The sequence below is a fragment of the Heloderma suspectum genome, chromosome W (assembly GCF_057233095.1).
Source record: "Heloderma suspectum isolate Gila_16-S chromosome W, 16-S_ref, whole genome shotgun sequence".
Taxonomy (NCBI): Eukaryota; Metazoa; Chordata; class Lepidosauria; order Squamata; family Helodermatidae; genus Heloderma; species Heloderma suspectum.
Window position 1 is genome coordinate 48,883,293 of NC_139475.1, and position 24,089 is coordinate 48,907,381.

At 61.1% G+C, this 24,089-nt stretch overlaps 1 protein-coding gene across 8 annotated transcripts in view; it reads right to left on the bottom strand.

Moving 5' to 3' along the window:
* Positions 1-5,457: 5,457 nt before the first annotated feature.
* LOC146334010 (epidermal growth factor receptor substrate 15-like 1) overlaps positions 5,458-24,089 on the bottom strand; it is a 50,828-nt gene continuing 32,196 nt past the window's right edge. For 2 of the 8 annotated variants that reach the window (XM_084825239.1, XM_084825235.1), the window contains 7 exons: positions 23,992-24,039; positions 23,377-23,513; positions 22,226-22,289; positions 21,817-21,902; positions 20,273-20,405; positions 15,672-15,877; positions 5,458-6,798 (listed from right to left, as the gene is read on the bottom strand). In XM_084825239.1, coding sequence (XP_084681365.1) covers positions 6,652-6,798; positions 15,672-15,877; positions 20,273-20,405; positions 21,817-21,902; positions 22,226-22,289; positions 23,377-23,513; positions 23,992-24,039 — 821 coding nt within the window. In that variant the 3' untranslated portion in view covers positions 5,458-6,651. Of the gene's footprint in view, positions 6,799-8,431; positions 10,081-15,671; positions 15,878-20,272; positions 20,406-21,816; positions 21,903-22,225; positions 22,290-23,376; positions 23,514-23,991; positions 24,040-24,089 lie in introns of those variants that run through there. The other 6 variants (XM_084825237.1, XM_084825236.1, XM_084825238.1 and 3 more) reach the window with 5 other exon arrangements.

Sequence of the window (24,089 nt, forward strand, 5' to 3'; positions counted from 1 at the left end):
CTAATGCTTTGGAAGACAGAAACAGAATTCAAAGTGATCTCGATATACTGGAGCACTGGGCAGAAAACAACAGAATGGCATTGAATAAGGATCAATGCCAAGTTCTGCGCCTAGGAAAAAGAACCCAAATGCACAGTTACAAGATGGGGGATCTGTGGCTCAACAACACTACAGGCGAGAAGGATCTTGGCATGGTTGTTGATCGCAAGCTGAAGATGAGCCCGCAATGTGATGTGGCTGCAAAAAAGGCAAATGCTATTTGGGGCTGCATTAATAGAAGCACAGCTTCCGAATCCCGGGAAGTCCTAGTTCCCTTCTACACAGCACTGGTTGGGCCTCATCTGGAGTACTGGGTCCAGTTCTGGGCACCACATTTTAAGGATGATGCAGGCAAGCTGGAGAGGGTTCAGAGGAGGGCAATGAAGGTGATCAGGGGACTGGAAACAAAGCCCTGTGAGGAGAGACTGAAGGAACTGGGCATGTTTAGGCTTGAGAAGAGAAGGCTGAGGGGAGATAGGATAGCGCTCTGGGTACTTGAAGGGTTGTCACAGAGAGGAAGGCCAGGATCTCTTCTGGATCCTCCCAGAGCACAGGACACGGAATAATGGGCTCAAGTTCCAGGAAGCCAGATTCCAGCTGAACATCAGGAAAAATGTCCTGATCGTTAGAGCAATAGGACAATGGGACCCATGACCGGGGGAGGTGGGGGGCTCTCCCACACTGGAGGCATGCGAGGTGAGGCTGGCCAGCCACCTGTCAGGGATGCTCTGATCTGGATTCCTGCACTGAGCAGGGGGTTGGACTGGATGGCCTTTTGGCCCCTTCCAACCTTACTATTCTATGACTCCGGTTGCTCACCATGCTCAGGCAGGGCACATCAGGGCAGCCGGGGCCCTTCCCTGCCGTCGTCTCTCAGCTGCACGTTCAAGGGCACTAGCAGGCATCACGGCTCGTCCCCCGAGAGTTGCCTTGCCGTCCAGGAATGTCTCTGCCCCCATTTAAAGCACCCCCCTTTCCTGTAAACAAAAAAGCCCCACGTGCTACAACGCTTTGCCCCCCCGGGAGATGCTCCAGCCCCGTCGTCTTCCGCCCCTTCCCCATCTCTACAATATCCCTGTGGCCGTGCAGTGACCGCAACTGTATACAGCCTTGCAAGGGGTTGCACCATGGCTGTGCGTGCTCCCGGCAGCTCAATTTCCAGCCCCTTCTCTCACCCGGGCACGAGATCTGCCTTCTTCACAGCCGACTTGACATGGCCGTTCGGCTCTCCGCCACAACCACAACATCTCTCAGCTACCATGATCTCATCAAGTAACTCCCCCAGCCCTGCCATGGTTAACTGACAGGCACAGAAAAGGAAAACAGGTTGAACATTTGCATAGAGGGGCCGGCTATTGTACGCAGCACCACCAAAATTAGCGTCGCAATTGCACACTGGCAGAAAACGCCGGGACGCTATTTAAAGCCGTTGCAGAAATAACTACTCAGCCGTGGAGAGCGAAACGGCGCCATTTCTTGAAGGTGGCGGAACAGCACGTGGTCCCTCCTGCGGCCACGCAGACGATCCGGCTGTCGGCAGAAGAGTTTGCCTGGGTCGGGGTCAGGCGCCCGCGCTGCAGGGAGGCCACATTCAGCAGAAACCATTGCACAACCTTGTCCCAGAAAGAGAGCGCGGAATACGCCAAGGCGATCGCTCCGATTGCAGCACTTGTTTCAGCTATTTCCTCTTTTTTCCCCAGCCACACGGCCCACGTTCATCAGAAGCAGGATGGGGGCAAACGTGGTGGTGTAATGACCCAAGGGCAACCCGGGGTGGTTTTCTCCCTGCAGAACATCCCTCCTTTCAGGATGCCCGCTTGATGGGGAGGAGTCCCTCCCTCGAGCTGAAAAGCGCCAAACCTCCCCCCCCCGCAGGGACCCCCCGACTCTGCCCCTCCTGCCCAGAGGGATCAGCCCCCGCAGCCCCAACGGGCCCGAAGGAGTTTGCCGCGAGGCCATGTGCTCGTCCGTTGGCTCTCTGGGGTCCATGGCAAAGAAGGGTGTCCCTCGTCCCGGCCAGCTTTTGTAGCTGGAGAAGCTGCCAGGGGCTCTAACCGCTGAACGACACTCCCAAGACTTTCAGCCCGTTGTGCGAGTCGAGCAACGGGACGGCGAGAACACCTCTGTCGCGGTCCAAAGGCGGGCCCCAGTTGGAAAGGCCTCCTGGACCAGTGGCCTGGAAGGGGATGCCCAGCAAGAGACGACTGCGCATGGGAAGGGGCGGGGGGAGCGCGTGCACCTCTCTGTGGCCAAGCAGCAGGGGAAACAAACAGGCGCAGACAGAAATGCACACTGGTCCGACTACAGAAAGGCAGCTGTCCCAGAGTCTCGAGCGCTCCAGAATAAGAAACTTTCCCCCCCCCCCCATTTATTATATTAAACGATCACATTTCTCTCATGGTGAACAATAAACACAGAGCATGGGTGACAATTCAACAGCCCCACCTTCTCCCCATCCCACAATTTTGTTATGTGATTCTTTCAAGGATATATATATATATATATATATATGGATATGGATAGAGTACTGTACATATTTGGCTATACATCAGTCGGCCTCTGTGACTCCCCCCCGCCCCCCTTTCCCACCAGACGCACATTGGGGGTCACCAGCCTCCGCTGGTGCAAACCCCTTCCAGCCTGCGCTGAGCAGGGGGCTGGGCTAGATTCTCTCCAGGGATCCCTTCCAACCGTCGGATTCCCTGATTTCAAACGCAAAGAGCTGCTTTGGGGAAACGCAAAAACCTTGGGTGTGCAGAGCTGATCCCCGGGACACCGTGGCACCTGGCCGGAGACCGGGCCAGAGCGGTTGTCCTCTGTCCGCATGTCCCCTTTGACGCAGAAGGAGGGCAGAAACTGAAGCGAGGGAAGAGAACACGGCCCCCACCGCCGGCAACCTGCCCGGGGCAGTCCCCGAACCGAGGGGACGCCGAAGATGTTCCAAGGCAACCCCGCTGCTGGCTCGGGGCTCATTCAGAGCGAATAAAAGATGCCGCCCCCCCCACCCCCTTCCGGCCCAAAGGAGAGCTGTGCCTCCACAGTCGGGGGGGAGGAAAGAGGTCCTCGGGACGGGAGGCGGGCAGGGGCGGGGGCCATTCCGAGGGAGCAAAGGCTGCGGGGGGCCGTTCTGAGGGAGCCTCCAGCGCCGGGGGGAGGGGGGTCTGCGCGCGTCCCCAACCAAAAGCCACATGGGCACGCGCACAAGTGTCACAGAGGACTGCGCCGCGGCTGTCAGCAAAGCCGGTGGCGGCAGCCAGGGCGGGGGGCGTCTGGCGGGGCACCAAGAAGTCGAGGCACAAGGGGAGAGCCCGCTCGGCCCACAAGGCAGAAGCGTGTTGCGGGGTGGGGGCTCTGGCCTGGACAGCGGCAAGCAGCCCTGCCGCATCCACAACGGAATGGCGAAGCACCACGCCAGGAAGGATGTCCGTGGCATCTTGCAGCCGCTCCAAAGCAGCGACATCCACTGCCCAAGCTGCCATGAAGGGTCCTGTGCCGGGAGCCAGAACAGGGCGTGTGCAGACGTGCCGCGAGGTGGGGGCAGCAAGGGCGCCGAGAGGCTGCTCCAAGCCCCCCCCCGGGGCGGGGCTTTTCCAAGGTGCTGCCCGGTGTCCCTCCAGATGTAGGAAGGGCTCAGGGACCAGCCAGCGGCAGCCAGCCCGGCTCCTAGAAGAGGGGCTGTGTCAGACCCCAGCGGGGTGTTGGATCGTCGACTTCCCTGCAGAAGGCAGAACGCTCCTCTCCGGCTCCCCCAAAGCCAGCAAACCGACACCCAAGCAAACCAAGGTGGGCGGAAGGGCATCTGGGGGGCAGCGGGGCCTTTGTGCTGAGACGCTTCCGGCGAGGAGCTCCGGGGACAATCCTCGATGCGGGGGAGAGCAGCCCCGAAGGGAAGGCCTGCCCCTCAAAGGTTTCTGGCAGCATGGTCCAAAGCACAATGGGGGGGGGGGGCACATTCCCAGGACTCTACTTCTCAGTGGGAAATGCGTCGTTCCATGCGTTCGTCAGCAAAAACAACGCAGACATGCCACTTGGCAAGCGCGGCACTTTCGGCGCCGCAACGTCCCTGGAAGACACACGTGCCTCCGTGTGGCGTGGGATGCACAGTGGCGGCGAGACTGAAGCTGCCCCAACGGCCTGCACAATTCTTCGCGTGATTGGAATTAGGATGCCGGCCGTTCTCAGCACCTTTGCTTTTTCTCAAATTTAAGCGAGGCAAGGGGAAGCCCGTGCTCTTACCTTCGACGCTTCCCGGGGATCCCAGGAAGACGCAAGATCACAGGCGAGTCATGAGAAGGGCCCCGATTTCCCCCTCGAGCACAGCAGGTCTCCCCAGGACAGAGGTGGGCGACTGGCGCCCCACCCGAGGTCTCAGCCTTGCGCTCAGGTCTGGCCAGCCCAGGCAATGGTGAGGATGATGGGAGTTACAGGCCCAAACATGGCCTGCTCTAGGGCATCAGGACATGTCCCGACACAACCCGAAACTTTTCCTGTGCAGACAACCCTATGCAAATTCGCCTCGCTGGCACGGGGAAATTCTCCAGTTCAGAATGTGCCGGAACAGCCCCCGCCCCGGCTGTTCTGGCACATTCTGAACTGGAGAATTTCCCCGTGCCAGGAAATCTGGTCCAAATCTGGGACCAGGAAGCTGCGATACGGCTCTTTTGTGCCCCAAATGCAGGCCTTCCTTTAAAAGGTGCTTGTGAAAGGCGGCTGTCAATCTTTTTGTGACCCCCCTCCTCGATCCCGACACAATTCAGGCGGGCTGCAGAACGGACCAGCCCGCTTGGAGGAGGAAGAGGAGGGGGCATTTCCATCTGCTCTCGGGGGGGGCGTCCAGGAGGTGAAAGAGACAGGGAGAGGTGGCCTCTGGGGCACATGTGGGGCTCCGCAGCGGAGAGGCCCTGGCACCCCCCACCCCCGAAGGAAGCCAGGCAGGAGCAGGGGGCCCGTCTCCCACATGGGAGGGAGACAGCTTGCCAGGGAGCGTGGAGGCCCCCAGGCTACGGTGGCTGTGGCTGGCCGGCCGCAGGCGGGGAGCGCCACAGAGCCTCATCCGGAGGCCCTGTGGGAGGGAGCCAGCATGGCCAGCGCACCTCCCGGCTCGCCCACCGCCCCCACCAGCCAGGCCAGCCCCGGGGTCAAGAGGAGCGGCTCTGGGGAGGACCGCCCACCCCCTCTGCCAAGAGCCCCCTGGCGGGGCTGGAGGAGCGGGGCTGGAGGAGCGGGGAGGCGGGGGGCTGCGCACGCCTGGCAGGGGAAGATCGCGGCCACGCCAGATCCCAAAGCACATCCTCGCAGCCCGACGGAGGCGTCCGCTTCAGGGGCACTTTCCCAATAAAGCCGCAAGTGAGCGAATGGGAACTTGTTGTGCTGAAAGAGAGTGTGTGTGTGCGCGCACGGGGGGGGGGGGAGCAAGCAGCAATGCAAACCCACAGCCCCCAAAATGAGTTCATCCCCCAACTGCCTCACCCACTCCCACAGTGCCAGCAGGGAGGGAGTGCAGATGCAGCGCACAGCTAGAGCATGGCTGGACACACATACTGCGGGCAAGCAGGAGCCCCCCACCTGGCCAGGCTAAAAATGGCGGAGAACAGAGTCCAAGAAAGGCAAAGGGGAGGGGAACGGAGGGCAGGCAAATTCATTTCCCAAAGGAACTGACCCCGGCCCGTGGCCTTCCAGACTCGCTGACAAAGCCAGGGGTGCAAATGTCTGCTCATGCCGCCACATTTTTCTAAAGGCAGCATGATTATTGGGGGTTTCTTTTTCAAGCAAGGTGCACACGCGGCCACCCTGCCCTGCTCTGCCCTGCCCTGCACTTCAACGTTCGCCGTTTCAACTGGTTTCGATATGAATCGGCGTTGGTTAAGAGATCGCTCCCTTTTGAGGACACAAAGCATACAGTTAGCGGTTAGATTTCCTGGGTGATCAGAGAATGCTTTAGAAAGGAGGGGAGAGGAGGGACGGGGATCCGGGCTGCGGGGCAGAGGCTTCCACACGGGGCTGTGCTGAACGAGGCAGGACTGGCCAGCTGCCCCAGGCTCCCGCTGGCACGCTGGAGGAAAGCGTGGGTCGACCCCTTCCTCCCTGAGAGGCGAGCCTTCTAGGCGCGGGGCACGTCTCTGAACGGGGGAGCACTCCATCAGGCGCGTCCCCAACCTACAGCCTGGCGCGAGACCCCGGCCTCGAGAGCCCAGGGCGGCTGGGGCTCCTCTCTTAAGCTAAGCGAGAGATGTTTCGGGAAGAGATGCTGCTGGGCGGGGTCTCAGGCCCGCTGGCCGGGGCGGAACATTAAAGAGAGGCGTCACGCCAGGCTGGAAGCAAAGGGGTTGCTTTATGAACATCACACGTCTTGCTCAAGCCCGGGAGGGACCCGGCGGCCGCTCCCTTTGGGCAACGGGAGGCCAGGCGGCGTCTTCCTTCAGTCCAGAGCGCCAGCCTGACGAGGAGCGCTGCGTGCGGGGAGGGCCCTGCGGCGGGCTGGCTCCTCCCCAGCCAGTCTTTTGCGGCAGGTCGACTTACTTGAGGCCACAGAAACGACGGACGGACGGACGGACGGGAGCCAGCCCCAGACGTCGAGAAGCGGCCCCGAGTCGTGGCGGGCCGCCCGTGCCGTCAGGGCGCCGGCATGTCGGCCTTGCTGAGTGCGATGGCCAGCTCCAGGTCCTCCTGCTCCTGTCTCCGCAGTCGGGCCAGCCTCTCCTGCTCGGCCTTGGCGCTCTCCCGCGTGGCCCAGGCGAGCTGCTGCTCCTCATTGCCAAGCTAGAAAGCAACAACACGGAGAGGCGGTTACGGGGGGCCGGCGGGAGGCGCCGCGTGCAGGGCACCCGGCCACGCCAGGCATGGGCAGGCACTGCCCCCCCACCAACCCCAGGAGGCCTGGAAGCGGAGAGATGGCCGCCGCACCAGCAGCCCTCCAACAGGGGAAGGGGGCAAGGCCGGAGGTGCCTGGAGGCCGCTCCCCTGGCTTTGCTCGCCCCCCCTTCAGTCCTCCCCCTTCCCACATCTCCTGGCTCTGTGGTTCGGGCTTCTGGTCGCAGACCTCACGTCTGCGCTGGTGACTCTCGGGGGGAGCCCCGGCTTTGCCTGTGGAAGGCCCCCAGTTCGACCCCCTGCAGCGTCTCCAGGGAAAAAGCCCTGCCGGAAACCACGGAGAGCCGCTGCGGCCAGTCAGCGTGGGAAGCGTGGGGCGAGGCGGGCCCGGGGGGTCTGGCTCAGGACGGGGCAGCTTGGGATGTTCCTGCGCCAACGCTCCAGAGGCCCGGTGCCCTCTGCCCAAGCTCCTTCCTTAGCCAACGATACCTTGGCGGTTCTTCGCACTTCGCAGAACTGAATCCTGCTGAGAACTGGGCTTCTGCTCCCTCTGCTCTACCCCCCGCCCTTCCGCCAGAGTTATTTCCTACTGCCCCTCGCGCTCATCAATTCAGCGTCGGCCTTTGCTCCACCGCCCCGATGGCGAGGTGTCCCCGCCCTGCCGCATGTGCCCATTTCTCACGCTGTGCAACCAACGCACACCCATTCCCTCCTGCCTGGACCACGGTGGTGCTCCTTGGCTCGCACCGCCTGCCTGCCTCTTCCCACGCCCTTTTCCTTTGGGGTCTCGAATTCTCCCACTATTCTGCTCCCCCCGACGGTTCCCTTTCTCCTCTTTAACTTTTACGTACGCGTCTTCTGCTAATCTGGGGGGGCTCCGGACTGGAAGGCGGGGGAAGAACGGTTTCAGCAAACACGTGCATACTTTAAGAACAGCCTCCTCCTTTTACTCCAGCGTCCCTGTCCGTCAGTCCTGATTCCCTCTCCCTCCCTCTTGGCTCCTCAGGCTCTATAAACCCAAAGCATGACCATTCCCGCCTCCCCACATGGCCCTTGACCTAAGACACCCCCTTCTTTTTTTTGCAGGAGGCAGAGAGGAGAAACTGTGTGCTGGGATTCTGAAATGAACCAGCGAAGGAGCAGGGCCTTGAGGGGCTGGCCCCGAGCCAGGCCAGGCCACCACGGAAGTGCTCAGGGGGCACGAGGGGCCAGAGCCTGGGGCAAAGCACCATCCCTGAAACCTCCTGTGGAGATCCAGCGTGGTGTAGCGGCGAGAGTGCTGGACTGGGAGCCGGGAGATCCGGGTTCGAGTCCCCACGTGGCCGTGGAAGCTCACGGGGTGACTCTGGGCCGGTCACAGACTCTCAGCCCAGCCCACCTCGCAGGGTTGTTGTTGTGAGGCGAAAATGGAGAGGAGGAGGATTATGTACGCCGCCTTGGGTTTCTTAAAGAGGAAAAATGGCGGGACAGAAATGAAATAAATCAGGGGACCAGGCGATGGGGAATCGCCTTCTCCACCCTGGAGAGACAGGCCAGAGTTGTCTGGCCTGCTGGAAGGCGACTCCCTGCACCATCACAGCCGCATCTGGCCGCCAACCCTCGGCTGCGGGAACATTCAAGGCTGAAGCCACCCCTGAGCACAAGCGTCCAGGGTGAACGTGGGCAACTTGCAACCCATCCTGCAAGTCTGGGCGCTACAGAAAGGCCACATGCAAGCCCAGACTCCAAAACCCTCCCAAGAGCACCAAGCCCAGCGGATCCTTTGCCCAGTAGGAGCCAACCCGATGTGTCTGGGGAGATCCCCAGCAGACGACAGGCCTTTCCCGGCAGCTTGTCCCCAGAGCCGGACGCTCTGAAGCCGGAAGTAGGACTCCGGATGTTTGGGGCGTCAGCTCCCGGCGTGCTTGGCCCTGCCGGCAGGGGATTCGGGTTGCCCAAGTCCCAAACACCTGGAGACCTGCCTTCTGCCCAGCCCTGCACTCGGGCCGACTGCTGCTGAACACGGCGGTGGCAGAGCAGCTTTTGAACTCAGCCCTGTGTGGGGAGAGCTGGCAGGAGCTGGGCAGTGTCCAGCTCAGGATAAATCGCCCCAGGCGAGGAGGACAACATCCTGTCTGGTTGGGCAAATGGGGCAGGGGGGAGCAAAGAGGCTGTGAGCAAAGCGTAGGATGTGGTACGAAGGTGAAGAGGAGACTGCACAGGCCAGAGACTGCTGGAGAGGGACGCCCTGGACAGGGGCTGCTGCGCTCATGCCAGAAGCCTCCGAACCCAGGTGAGGGCGTTGGGCTGCCTGGTTTTGGAGGAGAACATAGGTGGCGGGACCCTGGTGGCGCAGAGACAGCCCGCGAGAGACGGTCATCTTTGGATGTAAACTCTAGAGGAAAGGCGGGCAGGGGGCAGCGTCGCCCTGTACATCAGAGGGAGCATCCTGTCAAGCAGGCCAGAAACCTCGAAAGGGGCAAACTCAAAGAAGCTCTGTGGGTGACAAGACCAGGGCCCAACGGGCATTCCACAGCGGGACATGCCACCCCCCCCCCCCGGCCCAAATGCTCAGTGCTGTCGGGATGGGAGAACGAGATCAGGAAGGCCGGGCCGGGAGAACGGGTGACGTCAAGGTTAAGTGCATGCCGCAGTCAGGACGAAGAGGCAAAACTCCCAAGTCCCCTAAAGGGAGCTGGCCATGGAACCCACCCACGTGGAGGGAACCCTGGTCTTACTCCCAAGTGGCGCCCGGGCCTAAGGCAAGATCACAGAATCACAAAATAGGAGGGTTGGAAGGGGCCTACAAGGCCATCAAGTCCAGCCCCCTGCTCAGGGCAGGACTCCAAGTCAGAGCATCCCTATAGAAGCATAAAAAGTAGGTTTGGAAGGGCTCTGTAAGACCATCCAGTCGAACCCCCTGCTCAATGCAGGAATCCAAGTCAGAGCATCCCCGACAGGTGGCTCTGACTTAGATTCCTGCCACAGCGCGATCACGCTTTACACTGTAAAGGAAATCCAACTGTCAGCAGTTGGCTTCAAAAGAGGAGACTTCTCTCAAACAAAGCAACTGTCAAAGGGGAAGTTGAAAGGGAAGTCACGAAGGGCGGATCTCCTCGGGACGCTCAGGGGTGACTTAAAACCACCACAACAGAAGCTCAGCCAGAATATAAGTCAGACCTCAGCAGGTCAGGAAAGGCGCCACCAAGTCCAAGAGGTCACCAGCGTGGTTCACAGACAGGGTCAAGGAAGCTGTTGGGGGAAAGGAGGCTTCTTCAGACGTCGTGCCCAAATGAGGAGAACAAAAAAGGGGGCGAGTTTGCCCTGCGAAAATGCAAGCAGGCAATCGGGGCGCCAAAACGGGTTCAGAGGAGCATATTGCTAGTTAGATAAAGACCAACAATAAAAAGATCTTTAAGAACACCAGATGCAAGAAACCTTATTAAACAAAATGAAAACAAATTGCCGAAGCCCGATGGTGTCCACCCGAGAGTTCTTAAAGAACTCCAGTGTGAAGCTGCTGACCTTCTGACAAAACCATGAAATATGTCCCTAAGATCGGCCTCTGTACCATAGAATCATAGTATAGTAGGGTTGGAAGGGGCCTACAAGGCCATGGAGTCCAACCCCTTGCTCAATGCAGGAACCCAAGGCAGAGCATCCCTGACAGGTGGCTGTCCAGCTTCGTCTTGAACACCTCCAGTGTGGGAGAGCCCACCGCCTCCCTAGGGAATTTGGAAATTCCAGTTTGGAACTGTAAAGTGACCAATGCGACACCATTGCTTAAAAAAGGGTCTGGAGGGGGTCCCAGAAACAACAGGCTAGTTAGTGTAACGTCTGTTCTGGGTAAACTGGTAGAAAGCCTTATTAAACTCTGGGACCAGGTTCTCTGAAGGATCGCCACCTCCCTTATGTCCCTGCCCGGACCCTAAGGCGATCTTTGGGGGTCCTTCTCTGGGAACTCCTGCCAAAGGAAGTGAGGCAGGGGGCTGCCAAGAAGAGGGCCTTTTCTGAGGTGGCACCCCGCTGTGGAAAGAGCTCCCTAGACAGGTTTGCCCGGCCCCTGCGTTGCAATCCTTTTGGCGCCCGCCAGGTGAAGACCTTTTTCGTTTCCCAGCATTTTGACACTCTGGGCTTTTAGCTCTGCTGTCTTAAATCTGTATTTTAAATCTCTGCTCTGCTGCCAGGTTTTACTCTGGTTGTACTTTTATATTGAAGCTTTAGGGCACAATCCTATGGGGATAGTTGGCCGCCTCCAAACTCGGAGGCGACCGACTCTCCAATGTAGGGTGGACGGAGAACGGAGGGGATCGTCTCCTCTGTGTTCCGGCCGCCCCGCACTTAGGGCTAGATGTCCGCTGTCTAGCCAGGGCGGCTCGGAGCGGGGGGAGGCCAGACGGCACATCGGAAGCATTGTGCTGGCGTTTCCGCCGCCACCTCCCCGCCCCCAGGAACACTCCCTTTTCCCCACTTCGTGCTGCTCTTCCGAGCGCGGAGCTAGGGATGAACTGAGGGAAGGGGCGCGGATTCCTGGGACCTGACCTCGGAGCGCTGGCCCCGAGCTTGGTTCTAGCAGCCACAGGATTGTGCCCTTAATCTTTCATATTTAATACTGTTTTATGTCATGCTTTGTGGTTTCAGTTTTTGTGAACCGCCCAAGGAGCTTTGGCAATTGGGTGGTACAGAAATGAAATAAATACAAAGCTATCAAGCATCTAGAAGGGCAAGCCTAGGACACGGCTTCCGCAACGCCGCGTCCTATCTTACTAAACTCTCGAGAGTTCTTTGGATGATCTGGTAAATAGTTTCCGTGGACGTCCAAAAAGCTCTCAAGAGAGTCCCTTCCCAAAGGCTGAAGAGCAAAGAGGAGAGGCTCTCGTCTGGATTTGCAACTGCTGATGAACAGAAAGCACAGAGGTGGAATAAATGAGTCATTTCTCGCAACCGAGGGATGTGAACAGCAACGTCCCCCACGGCTCTGTACTCAGACAGGTGCTTTTAAACTTGTTCAGAAAGGATCTGGAACTGGGGGGGTGAGCAGCGAGGGGGCCACATTTGCTGACAGCACCCAATTATTTGGAGGGCTCAAACAAGAAGGGACCGCAAAAGCTCTAGAAGGACTGCTCCAAACAGAAATCAACATGGCAGAAGCGGCCGATTGTGAGCACATGGAAAGCGATGCATGCTGGGGCTGGCAAATCCTAAAGTCAAGTACGGTTCTATGTTGCCTCCAGTACCACAGACAGTATGCTGGGGAACACGGATGGGAGGGTGCCGCTACACTCCTGCACTGCTTGTGGGCTTCCCACTGGGGCATCCGGCTGGCTGCTGCGGGAACAAGACGCTGGACTAGGCCGTTGGACTGGCCCTGCACAGCTCTTCCCAGGCCCTCGCGGTCCATGTGGCCGCCATCGCTAACCGCCCGCGACAGGCACAAGTCACCAAGCCCCTGCCGCGCTGCTTTGCGTGACGGGGGGCTCCCATGCGTCCCGCATTTGCTGCTCACCCAAACCAGGGCTTGTTTGATTGTTAACGTGCGAGTGGGGCGGGAACACGTCCCCCCACCCATGTCCCCTTTCTCCCCGTCCTTCAAGGGAAGGTGCGTCACAGGGGAACCCTCCCGCTTCCCTGCACCAGGAGAAGGCACTTTCTATCAGCTGTGCAGCTGGGAAAAGCCTCCCCATTCTCTCGCTCGCTCTCTGCTGTCCTGCACTGGATACCTGAGAGGGAACGCATTCTGACAGCTCCGGACAACGTGGGAGGGTCAAGGATGCAGCAGGGCCCGGCCCAGCCCAGCCGGCAAGCCGTGGAAAGGTCAGTGAGGCCCCCAAGGGCTTTCCCGGCCTGGAGAGCGGAACACGCAGGGCAAAGAGCACACGAGGGTCTCGCACCAGCCCCCTCCGGGAGTGCAAGGGATTCCCAGGAGAAGCCCTGCCTGGCCGTCTGGGCCAGCGAACGAACCCAGGGATCTGTAGGACACAGCGCAGGGTCGGACACAGCACCCGAGCAGCAGAAGCTCGGAGCCCACCAGCACAGAGGCCCCCCAGCACCGATTTCTTCCCAAGGTGCTGGGAGAAAAATCGCACGTGCGTGTAGCAGAAGCGCCACAGGAGGAGCGGCTGGTCAACGCAGTCCTCCGCGGGCAGCATCGGGAGCGGAAGGGGCGAACAATCCCTCACGGCCCGGAATGGGGGAGCGGGAGCACGCCAAGGGGTGGCCTCTGCTGGATGAGCCACGGCAGCGGACCGCATGGACCCAGGGGCAAGCGGGGGGCGCGCTCGCCCCTGGGCCTTTGAAGCTGCAAGGAGGCGCACGGAGAGGGCGCGCTCCGGGCACACAGTGGCGCGAACAGGCAGCTCCGGGAGGTGCATTGGAGGGCGCAAGCCGGGGTCACCCAGGGCCAGGGGGTGCTTCCCGACCAGCAGCTGGGTGGAGCCAAGCAAGCTTTCCCAACCCAAGAGGCAGTCAGGGGCCGCATTCCAGCTGGGGTGGGGCCAAAAGGCAAGCACCAGCCTATTTTGGCTTGGCGCTCTCCCTGCTGGCAATGAATCCTCGGGAGAGGCCGGCGGGGGACCGCACAAAAGCTGGGAAGGCGCCCAACTATCGTCGATTAGGAGAAGGGGATGTGGCCTCCTGGGGAAACCCGAGGCTGGCTTGCAATAGCACGCTGATCTGTACCCCTTGAACGCCTCTCCCATCCCATCCAACGGAAGAGGGATCCGGGGGACGCCTACAGCCGGACCTGGCCAGGGAGCTTTGCTCCCTCCACCGAAGCAATGCAGAGAAGGGGCAGGGGGGGAGGGCACACTGTCCCAGCACCTCACCTTTGGTGCCAGGCGTGCGACGAATGGCAGCACCGACACTCCTGGAGAGGTGACATCACCCGAAACAACGCAGCTGGAATCGGCGTAAAAAGAGAAGTAACCCCCCCAACCCACACAGATGTTAAGGCCTGGATTGCCCAAACAAGCCATGCTCGAAGCCAGCCGGCTGCCGACCCCAGCCCGGCACCGTGCCCAGGAAGATCAGAGGCCGACGGTGCCTTCAGAAAGCAAAATGAAGCCGAGGCAACGCCTCTCTGCTCTGGAGATGGCCACACACGGACCTGCTGCTCCACACTGGGCCTCGGCAGCCCAGGCGCGGCGGATCCCCAAGCCCTGGGCCTCGGGGCTGAGTCAAAGTTGTGGACCACACGACTGCCCTTCCTCCATCCCCCCAATATCTCGTGCTGCAACCTAGCTGCTTCTACCCCAGCTTAGACCCACGGCATTCGGTTCTCCTTCCAGAAACGTGACATTCTGCCCCATTAGCTTCTTTGGGGTCAACCCTCACCCCAATGGCACCTTCCGAAGCCTTACCAGTCCCTCATGGCCTTTTGTCTGTTGTGACCCCCTAGTCCCCTAATATCCACGTTTATGCAGTGGGCTTTTAAAAAGGCAGCCACCGGCATGATCACATCACTCCGGCGCTGAAGGATTTGCCCGTTGCTTTCCGGGCCAAATTCAAGGTTTTGGTTTTGGCCTTTCAAACCCTATATGGTTCCGGCCCAGCCAATCTCAAGGAGCGCCTCCAGCAACACCTCAACGAGATCAGCCTCGGCCGGCCTTCTGTCTGTCTCATCAGCCAGGACAGCTAGGCTGGGGAGGACAAGGGAGAGGGCCTTCTCTGTGGAATTCCCTCCCTAGGGAACCCCGCCATGCCTCCTCTTTAATGAGCTTCCACCATGCATTGAAAACCTGGTTCTTCACGCAGGCATTTGGGGTGGGTTTGGGTATTTTCAAACAATGTTTTCATGTATAATTTTACCGTTTAAAATGGTACTGTTGTATAGCACCCAGAGCGGCCGGGTGACCAGCCAGATGGGCAATCAAGAAATTTAATAAATAAATTCAAGGCGAGGCTGGACAGCCATCTGTCAGGGATGCTCTGACTTGGATTCCTGCATGGAGCAGGGGGTTGGGCTTGTTGGTCTTACAGGCCCCTTCCAGCACTACTATTCTATGATTCCAAGAAAGAAAGAAAGAAAGAAAGAAAGAAAGAAAGAAAGAAAGAAAGAAAGAAAGAAAGAAAGAAAGAAAGAAAGATCAATCTGGGGTGTCCATGCAGAATTACCAACCCCACAAAAAGAACCCCCAAAGAGCCTGGATTGCACCGTGTTTGGGGGATTCAAGCCAGAAAGTGTTTGTAAGCAGGTTCTTTGATAGAATCATAGAAGAGTAGGGTTGGAAGGGGCCTACAAGGCCATCAGGTCCAACCCCCTGCTCAATGCAGGAATCCAAGCCAGAGCATCCCTGACAGATGGCTGTCTAGTCTCGTCTTGAACGCCTTCGGTGTGGGAGAGCCCCCCACCTCCCTAGGGAATTGGTGCCATTGTCGTATTGCTCTAACAGTCAGGAAGTTTTTCTGAACAGTCAGGAAGTTTTGGTTAGAGACCAAAGAGTTTAAAAACACACACAAAACCACTTTCTGGACCCCATGAGGTTTCTGCAAGGGGCCTCGGACTGTGCCCCTCTGCCCCCCGCCAATGGCACAGATGGAGTCAGTCCGGAGAGGAGAGGCAGAGCTCCGCTACAAGAACGATACAAGCAAGCAAACGAACCTCTCTAATGAGCAGCGTGGAACTCAAAGCGCTTTTTATTGATCGAGAAGGGGCTGCAGGATACAGAAGTATTAATACGGGGCTACCACAATGGGGGAGAAGAGGGAGACAGCGGGAGGGACGAGACAGAAGCTGGGGGGGGGGGGGAGAGCACAGGGAACAGAAATGATGCCAGAGAGGCCTGGAGGCGGCAGGCAGCGTAGAAAAAGCAGCTGTGTGTTCAGAGAGAAGGAACGTAACTTACAGAGCTGAAGTCAGCCAAGCCCAGGGAAGAGTCTTTAGAAGGCTTACTCGAAGAGGAAAGTGCAAACACGTCTCTTCCACTAAATAGGTCCCCAAACCCCCTTTTACTCTGAAACGGGTCACAGCGGTCAGCCCCAAACGGCTGAAACGGGTCGGGGGGCTTGGCAAAGTCAGAAGGCCCCGTGTAGCTTACGGGAGGACTTTTACCTGGAAAAGGTTGAAGGGGGGGAGAAGGAACAAAAGGAAGAAAAGGGAGAGGTTACTTACCGTGGGGGGGGATCGCAACTCTCCCCCGCCCCGGGAGGCGAAAACTAGCCAAGCTCCCCCCACCCCGCCCTGCCTCGGGACGGCCCCAGGGTGGGAGATGCTCCACCAGATGCGCAGGACCCCCCCCCCAACAGTTCTATCCATGGTGCTCCCGCACGGCAGCAACAAGGGGAAACACACGGTCTGGACGGCGCCACTCTTTCCTGCATGGCTGGGGGGCCAAGGGCGCCAGCGGGGGCCGGGGCGGCGTTCCGTGTGCTCTGAGCTCTGGGGACCGGCTAGGAGATTTGGGGGAGACGGGCTCCTCTCTCTGCTCCCCGCTGCCCCCCACACAAAGCGAAACTGGTCCCCCGGCTGAGAAACCACCGGAGCGTCAGCAGCTGCCCAGCTGCGGACGCAAACCACGCCAAGGGCCCGCTCCCCCAACACAGCAAAGGCGAGCAGCGCTGTCGCTCACAGCGTGGATGTCTGCTTCTCCCCCACAGCGGCCCCCCGGCAAGCCATTTTTGACCCGGGGGCACCTCGTGAGGGCTCTCTGCCGCTGTCCGAAGCCGGGGGCTCCAGAGGGCCAGTGGACGCGCAGCTCTGAATCCAGCCCCCAGACCTCCCGGAACCAGACGCCTCCCCCTGCCCCCCGCAAGCACACAGCTCCTCTGAGCCAGACACGCCTGACCCCTGCGCTGCCCCCCCGGCCCACTTCCCTGAGCCCTCCCGAGGAGGCCTCTGGCTTGCGCGCCCCGCCGGGGGCCAGGGACGCATTGGCCTCCTCAGCGCCATGAGATGCCCAAGCAGCTCCCGGCAAAGGGAAGCCTGGCCTGGTGGGCCACGCCCCACGCGCATTTTCTAGGGAGAGCTGCCCACCTCGGATAGCCAGCACAGAGCTCCCTTGGCAAGCCCAGCCATGAAGGCTCCTGCCTACGCCTGCGCCCGTCCGAAGGGCAGAAGGCCGCTTCGTGGCTAGGCCACCCCGTCCCTGCCCCCGGGCACTGATGCTGTGTGGAGCAAGGACCCCGCTGGGTCTCCGGGCAGCACCCCCGCTCGGAGGACGGGGTTTCCGGCTCACAACGGCAGAGGCGGCAGAAAAGACGAGAAGAGGACGGGGAAAAACACAGCAGCCGCAGCACGTGCGCCTGTCCCAGGAAGCCCTCTCGGGACTCGATGGCCTTGTAGGCCCCTTCCAGCCCTACTATTCTATGATTCTTTGACTACTGACTATTATGACTCCTGCACCGCGCCGAGCAGGCTGGGCTTGCCCACGAGCCCCTGAGGCTCGACAGCCTCGGCCAGCCCCGGCTGGTGTGCTGAGAGTGAGGCGAGGTGGCTCTTCTCTCGCAGCACGCCCCGGGCGCCCTGCGAGCTCTGCAGCCTGCCATTCTATGATTCCGCAGGGGGGCCTGACCTGGAGACCTGCACTGACCAGGGGGTTGGACTCGACAGTCTTACAGGCCCCTTCCAACCCTACTTTTCTATGATTCTATGGAAACACACTGCAGGCCCAACCCCAGGCCCTCCGCCAGAAGCCCCCGCGAAAAACAGGCAACAGCACTTGGCCACCGAAGCTGTGAAAGCCGAGGGCCTGCATGTTGCAGGCCCGATACAAAGGCGGGCATCTTACCGTCCAAACGCAGCTCGCCCCTGCCGCACTGTGGGCCTTTTGCCACGTCATGGAATGTCTCGACAGTTCAGCCACTGAGAAAGAGCCTCCCGTGGTGTGGGAACAGAGACCAGGCCTCGAATCAGAAGCAGAGGCGTTAACCACGGAGATGAGATGCCAACTTTGCAAAGGCAGCTTCTCAGCAAAGCGAGAGCACGAGAGGCCGGAACAGGATCACACCATGAAGCAACCGTTCTCTGTGCATGTGTGCGTTCTAAGCCCGCCATCCAACCCCGCCGGAAGCCCGGCAGGGCCTGCCTTTGCACAAGGCCCGAGATACGCAGGGGAGGACAGGCCAGATCTCGCGCATCTGACAGCTGGCAGAAACCGATCCCGCACCTGCACACAGACCTGCACCAGCCCTTGTGCTGGACCTTGGTGGGCACTGAGCATCCTGCATCGAACCTCGACACCTTGAAGGCCTGCAAGCGCAGGCTGCACGGAACAATTCCATGACCCAGCTCGGTGTCGCTCGTCCATCGGCTGCTTGCCGAGACGAGTATCATCGAAGCGGGGAGACCAGCCTCGCCCCACACATCGGCCACTGGCGCACTGGCTTCCCTTCCCCTCCTTCCTCCCACTCCCCTTTCCTTCTGTGTCGTGTCTTTCCGATTGCAAGCCCGAGGGCAGGGCCTGTCTCAATAGTCATCTTTCTAGGCCACCCAGGGAGCCTTTTTTGGCTGAGGAGTGGGGTAAAAACACCCCATAAATAAACGCATCCACCGATGCTTGAACTGCAGACTTTGTCGAGCAGCTCTTCCCCAGGACGGCTGCCCCGTCATCCCCGCCCCATGGTTCGAGTCCTACCCTCTGGACTCGAACCAAGGGGTCTTGGTTCCCCTTCAGCTGCCTGGAGACCGCAACGCTGTCTCCCCGTCCTCGTCTCCAAGCTCTTCCGCCGCCCCTCCCGGGACCCTTGCCACCCTCTGGATGCGTTCCACTTTGCCGAAGTCCTTCCTAAAACGAACGATGGGGCACAGGAAGACAGATGCAGCCCGGATGGTGTCAGGCAGAGCAGCGCCGGCTGGCGGCACGCCCCAAATTCCTGGGGCCTGATCCAGCAGCAGCAACCACGTTCTGGGCAGCGTCTGGTGGCTCAACACCCCTTCGTGACACCCCTGCGGGAAGCCCACAAGCAGGACACAAGCACATCAGCAACTTGAGCACATGGGCATCCTGCCGCTGGTGCTGGGCGAGCACAGAGCCATCGGGGCTGGTAGCCACCGGTAGCCTCCTCCTCCGGGAATCTGTCTAACCAGCCAGCCCAGTCGATAAAGCCATCGCTGCCCCTTGCGGGAGCCACTTTGAGTTTGCACTCTGCGCTGCGTGAAGGAGTGCCCGAATCGCTCGCCCACCAGCTTCACGGGACGACCCCTCTGGGTTCTCGCAGAGGGGAGAAAGAGGACAACGTCCCCGCTCCGCTCCCCTGTCACGCCTCCCCATGCTCGCCTTTTCCCGAAGCAAAACAGTCCTGGGCATCGCAAACTTTCCGCGAGGGGAGCTGCTCCAGCCCCTTCACTGTGGGGCCGCCCTTTTCCCAACTCCACGAGCCCAAGGGAGACGGCCAGCGAAGGGTCTGGTGTGACGAGAAAAAGGGGCCTGGCAAGCCCCCCGCTGGGCCTGGGGCAGCACAGAGTGCTCCAGGCCTACACAGGCCTGGCGCAGGCCCACGGCGCCCGGGGGCCACCCCCGGCGAGCGGCCCAGGCTCTGCCCCCCTGATATTGCCGGCGAGCCGCGCCGCTCCGACTGCGCTGCGAAGAGGAAGTGGTTCTGGGTGGGGCACTGCAGCTGGTCCCACGATTGCAGCCCGGGCGCACTGGAGTGACTCGCAATCACTGACACCCACACAGAGGCTTCCTGTGCTTCGAAAAAAAATCTGTTTCTCTCCTTTGATGCTCAACAGCTTGTGCCTAGAAGCTCGCTGGCGGCGAGCGCCAGCTTTGTGCACGCAACAGGCGAGCCCCAAGAATCTGTTTGAACTTCCATGGGAGCTCGCAGGAGCAGCCCCGCTGGGGCAGACCCCCGCCAGGTGGGGGCAGCACAAGCCACAAGGCCCAAGCAGCCCCTGCCCTCTGTGCGGGGGCTACCCGGATCTCCCCTGCACAGTGCCCAGCCCTCCAGTGCTGGCACAAAACACTCCCGCGAGGCAGAGCGCCACAATGCCAGCCACGGCCGGGGCGAGGGGCCACTCACCGGGGAGGGGGTTTCTCACCCGGCCCAGACACACCCGCACCAACACCGCCCGCCCTCCACGTTTCTCGAGGAGGCGTGATTGGCGTGCCCCCGCTCTGCTGGAGCTGCGCTTGAGGGAGGGTCACAGCAGACCCAAACACAACCACACACTTTCCCGGTCTGTTTATGGCAGACGGGGCGAGAGGAGACCCTTGGAAACACCACGTTTGGGGAATCCTGGGCGCCAGCTGCAGCCATGGGGGCGGGGGGGTCCCGGGTAGGGACCAGAGATCTCACACACACATGGGGGGCTGGGGGGAGAGAGAGCTTGGCCAAGCACTGCAACCATTCCGGTCGAAAGCAGAATAGAAAAGGGAGAGTGCGCGCGTGTTCTGCTCCCTATAAAACGTTCCCAGGAAACCCCACCCAAGGAGTTTGGGGCCACCCTTGGAGCGGCCCGCCCTTCCTTGCCCCTGGCTCCCAAGGACAGAAGAAGAAGAGGACTCACCACCGGGAGGCTTGGGCCGGGGAGGCATGTTTTTCTTTGGCGGGAGGGCGGGAGTGTCTGCCTTACTCTTAAAAGGGTCATCTGAGAAAGCAGCCCCTCCAAAGGAGGAGGAGAACGGGTCGGAAACTGGAGGCTGCGTGAGGAAGACAGACACACAGAGAGAGAGATGGAGAGAGACTCAGCACCGGAGGCCAGGGACCCGGAGGGCAACCGGGCCTGGAGCGCGATGTCCGGGGGGCTGGTCTTCACTTTTTAAAGGAGACAAACGTGGCAGATCCCGCCACACCACGTGGCACAGGCGGGGCCTCAGGGCGCCACTGCCGTCGGAGACACCCAGGCCCAGCTCGTGGCTGCTGGGTCCGTGGAGCTACTGCATGAACAGACGCAGGCAGGAAGGCACAGCGCTGCTTCTCCGTCCCAGCAAGGCCGCCCCCAGTTCCCAGCAGCAAGAAAGGGAAGGGAGCCGAAAGAAGACACACCCATCTGCGGGGGGCCGGCCGGCGTGGAGGGAGACGCGCTTCTCCTCCGGGCACCGCCCCGGCCATCAAGGGATGGGACGGGGACGGCGAGGAAGATGCAAGGAACGGCTCGATTTGCCCAGGTTGCCCTCCGGCACTTGGCTCTTCCATGCGCAGAAGGCCGCGGGGGGAGGGCCCCCCGCCACAGGCCACGTGCCACTGCCACCCTTGTGACGGCCGGCCTCTGGCCACCAGGCGTGCCGTGGAATGCAAGGGGTGTCCACGAGGCAGGGGGCACGGGAATCCACCAGACCACCGGCCCAGCCACCCCAGCCTCCACGAGGGAGGGGAACCACAGCACAGTAGGGTTGGATGGGGCCTACAAGTCCATCGCGTCCAATGGGCCAGGGGAGGCAATAGGCCAGGGGAGGCAATAGGCCAGGGGAGGCAATAGGCCTGGGGGGGCGAGAGGGCGCCCCAGCCCCCCGCAGGGCCCTCTGTCCAGACTATGGGGGGCTTCGAGGGAAAGGCTCGTCCATCTTCTGCTGGCCTTGCGGTGCTGCTCCTTCATCCAGCGCTGGATTCTACCCACCGTTGTGGGCTTCCACACGGCCCGAGGCCTGGACTGGGAAAAGGGGCTGGCCGCTGGGGGCGCCCGTGAGGCCTTTCAGGCATCCCAGGGCAGCGCTGCCCCCTAGCGGCAGGAAAGCCCCTCGGCTGCTCCCCCCTCGTGCATTCCCCTGCCAGGGGCTGCTTCCCCAAGGGCCCCAGCCACGCAAAAGGGGGCTGCAGGGCGCGCGCTGCCATCCAAGACTCCAGGACACAAAACAATGGGCCGAAGCTACAGGGACGCAGATTTGGGGGGGGACATTAGCGGTCAGAGCAGTCGGGCCCTGGAGCCAGCTGCTGAGGGAGGCGGGTGGGATCTCCGTCCCCGGAGGTCTTCCAGCAGAGACTGCCAACCCCCCGCCAGGGATGCTCTGAGCGGGATTCCTCGATGGCCTCAAGGGCCCCTTCCCATGAGGCCCCTTCTGCGTCCTCACTTGGCTCCGAGCAAGGAAGGAGCATCCTTGGAGGGGAACTCACCTTGGACATCCGGCTGAAATCCGCAAATCCTTCGCTGCTGCTGCCAAAGGCGCTGTTGCCAAAGGCATCGAAGGTCCCGAAAGGGTCTGAAAGCGACGACCGACAGGCCCGTGACTTCCAGGCTGCCGCTGGGCAATGGCCAGCCTGATTCGCCCAGGACGCTTTGGTCAGACCGGGAGCCCTCGTGATGCTGCGTGCAGCGCCCCTCCGCAGCCCCCAGCCCTGTCGCCCCCCGGGGACCTGTAAGCCCGCCCCCACAAGCTCTCCCCTGCGCCGGGCAGAGGATTTGGCCAGAAGCACCCCAGCCACTTCGGAAGGCGAGGGGCGGCGCGGCGGCGCGGCAAACGCAAAGACAGAGGCTCCGGGACGAAGCCACGCTGGCGGAGGCACCTGTCGGGGCTGCTCTCACCTGGCCTTTTGGAAGCAGGGGCGCTCAACGACAGGAAGGGGTCACTGTGCTCAAGGGCGTCCAGCTACGGCGGAAGGGGAGAAGGAGGAGGTCACCGGGGCCCTCGAGCAGTCAGTGGGCGGGGGTCCGGCCATCACACAACACCGCCCCGCTGCCCAGGCCTACAGAGACGCCCAGAGCCCTCTGGCTCCTTTACGAGCCGCCCTTGAGAGAGCCAGCGTGGTGTGGTGGCTAGAGTGCTGGGCCGGGGGAGCCGGGTTCGAGTCCCCCCTCGGCCACGGAGGCTCGCTGGGGGACTCTGGGCCAGTCGCAGACTCTCAGCCCAGCCCACCTCGCAGGGTTGGTGCTGTGAGGGTAAAATGGAGGAGGAGGAGGAGGAGGACTACGTACGCCGCCTTGGGTTCCTTGGGGGGGGAAAGGCGGGGGGGAAAGGCGGGGGGGAAAGGCGGGGGGGAAAGTAATAGCTAAAAAAATACAGAAATAATAGTGGCCCACCGACGCTCCCTGCAGACAGCAGCAATCTGCAGCACGCGGCCGGCCTTTGAAGACAGGCTGCACGGAGGGAGGGGGCGCGGGGCCACAGCACCAGCCCTGCTGGAGAAAGGCATGGCTTCCCCCTCTTCCCTCCCCATCCCTTTCCTCTGTGGGTCGTGCCTTTTTCGACTGCACGTCTGCGGGCAGGGAGTGGCATGAAAACACGGGAAGACTGCATGACCATTGCCGCAGGCTCAAAAGGAGGCCAGGGGCCAGCCGCGCGGGGCCCTGAAAGGGCTGCCTGGCTCCCGGCCTGGGTCCAAGCACAGCTCCCAGCCTCCGGCCCCCTGCTGGCCCAGGCCTTGGCCTTCCCACGGGCAGCCCCTTCCTCCCCCTGCACCAGTGAGGCCCGGCCCTGGGTCTCTCCGCTGCCTGCAGGAACAGGGCGGGCGGCCACAGGGAGTGGGCCTCTGCCCTCATGGGTGCCACGGCATAAGACATCGCCCCGGGGGCTTGGCCTGACACCAGGCCAGGACCACGCGACCGGCCCGAGATCTGGGGCCTGTGTGCCTTTGCATGCTGCTTTGTTGCTCTGGCAGGGCGGGGCGACACATGGCGGGAAGCGAAGGACGCGAGCACAGCCTGAACGAGAAGCAGGCGACGCCAAACGTCCTTACTCTGGAGGGCAGCGGGGGCGTCTGGGAGAAGGGGTCTGCAGTGAACGGATCACTTCTCTCAGCCTTCTTAAAGAAATCCTCAGGCGCAGAAGACCGGAACGGGTCGCTTTCTTTGAACGGGTCTCCTCCAAACGGATCTGGCCGAACAGAGTTAAAGGCAGGAAATGAACGGGGAAGCGTAGCAGCCAAACGCCTGGGCACCGCAGGGGGAGGCTTCCGACCGCCAGCGGGCAGGGACAGGACGGCCACCCGCGGAGGCCCGTCCCGATCCTGGCACTACCCAGCGTTCGCACGCTAACGTGGGGGAAGCAAGAACCACGTTCAAGCGGCGTTTCAATTGCCGGCGTAACGGTGTTTCGACTGCCATGCTGTTGAATGTGGTGGGCTTTGTTTTCACGTTCATTTTCCTTCGGGTTTCTTTTAATCCTCACACACAGAGCTACGGATTAGGGACCGGATCAGACCCTGTTGTTCCCCCATCTCCTTGGAGAGGACATGGCAATGCCCCTCGAAGAATCCCGGACCCTCTCCCTGCCCGCAGCGGCAGCCACGCCGATCTTTAAGCAAACCAACCAGAGATGGCCACTGCTGTGAAGAAAGGGCCGGGGGTCTCACCTGCTGCTGGGGTCTGCTCAGCAAAGGGGTCGTTCAAAAACGGGTCACCTGGGTGAAGGAGAAAGGAAGAAGGATGGGGGAAGCGGATATCGGTCCTG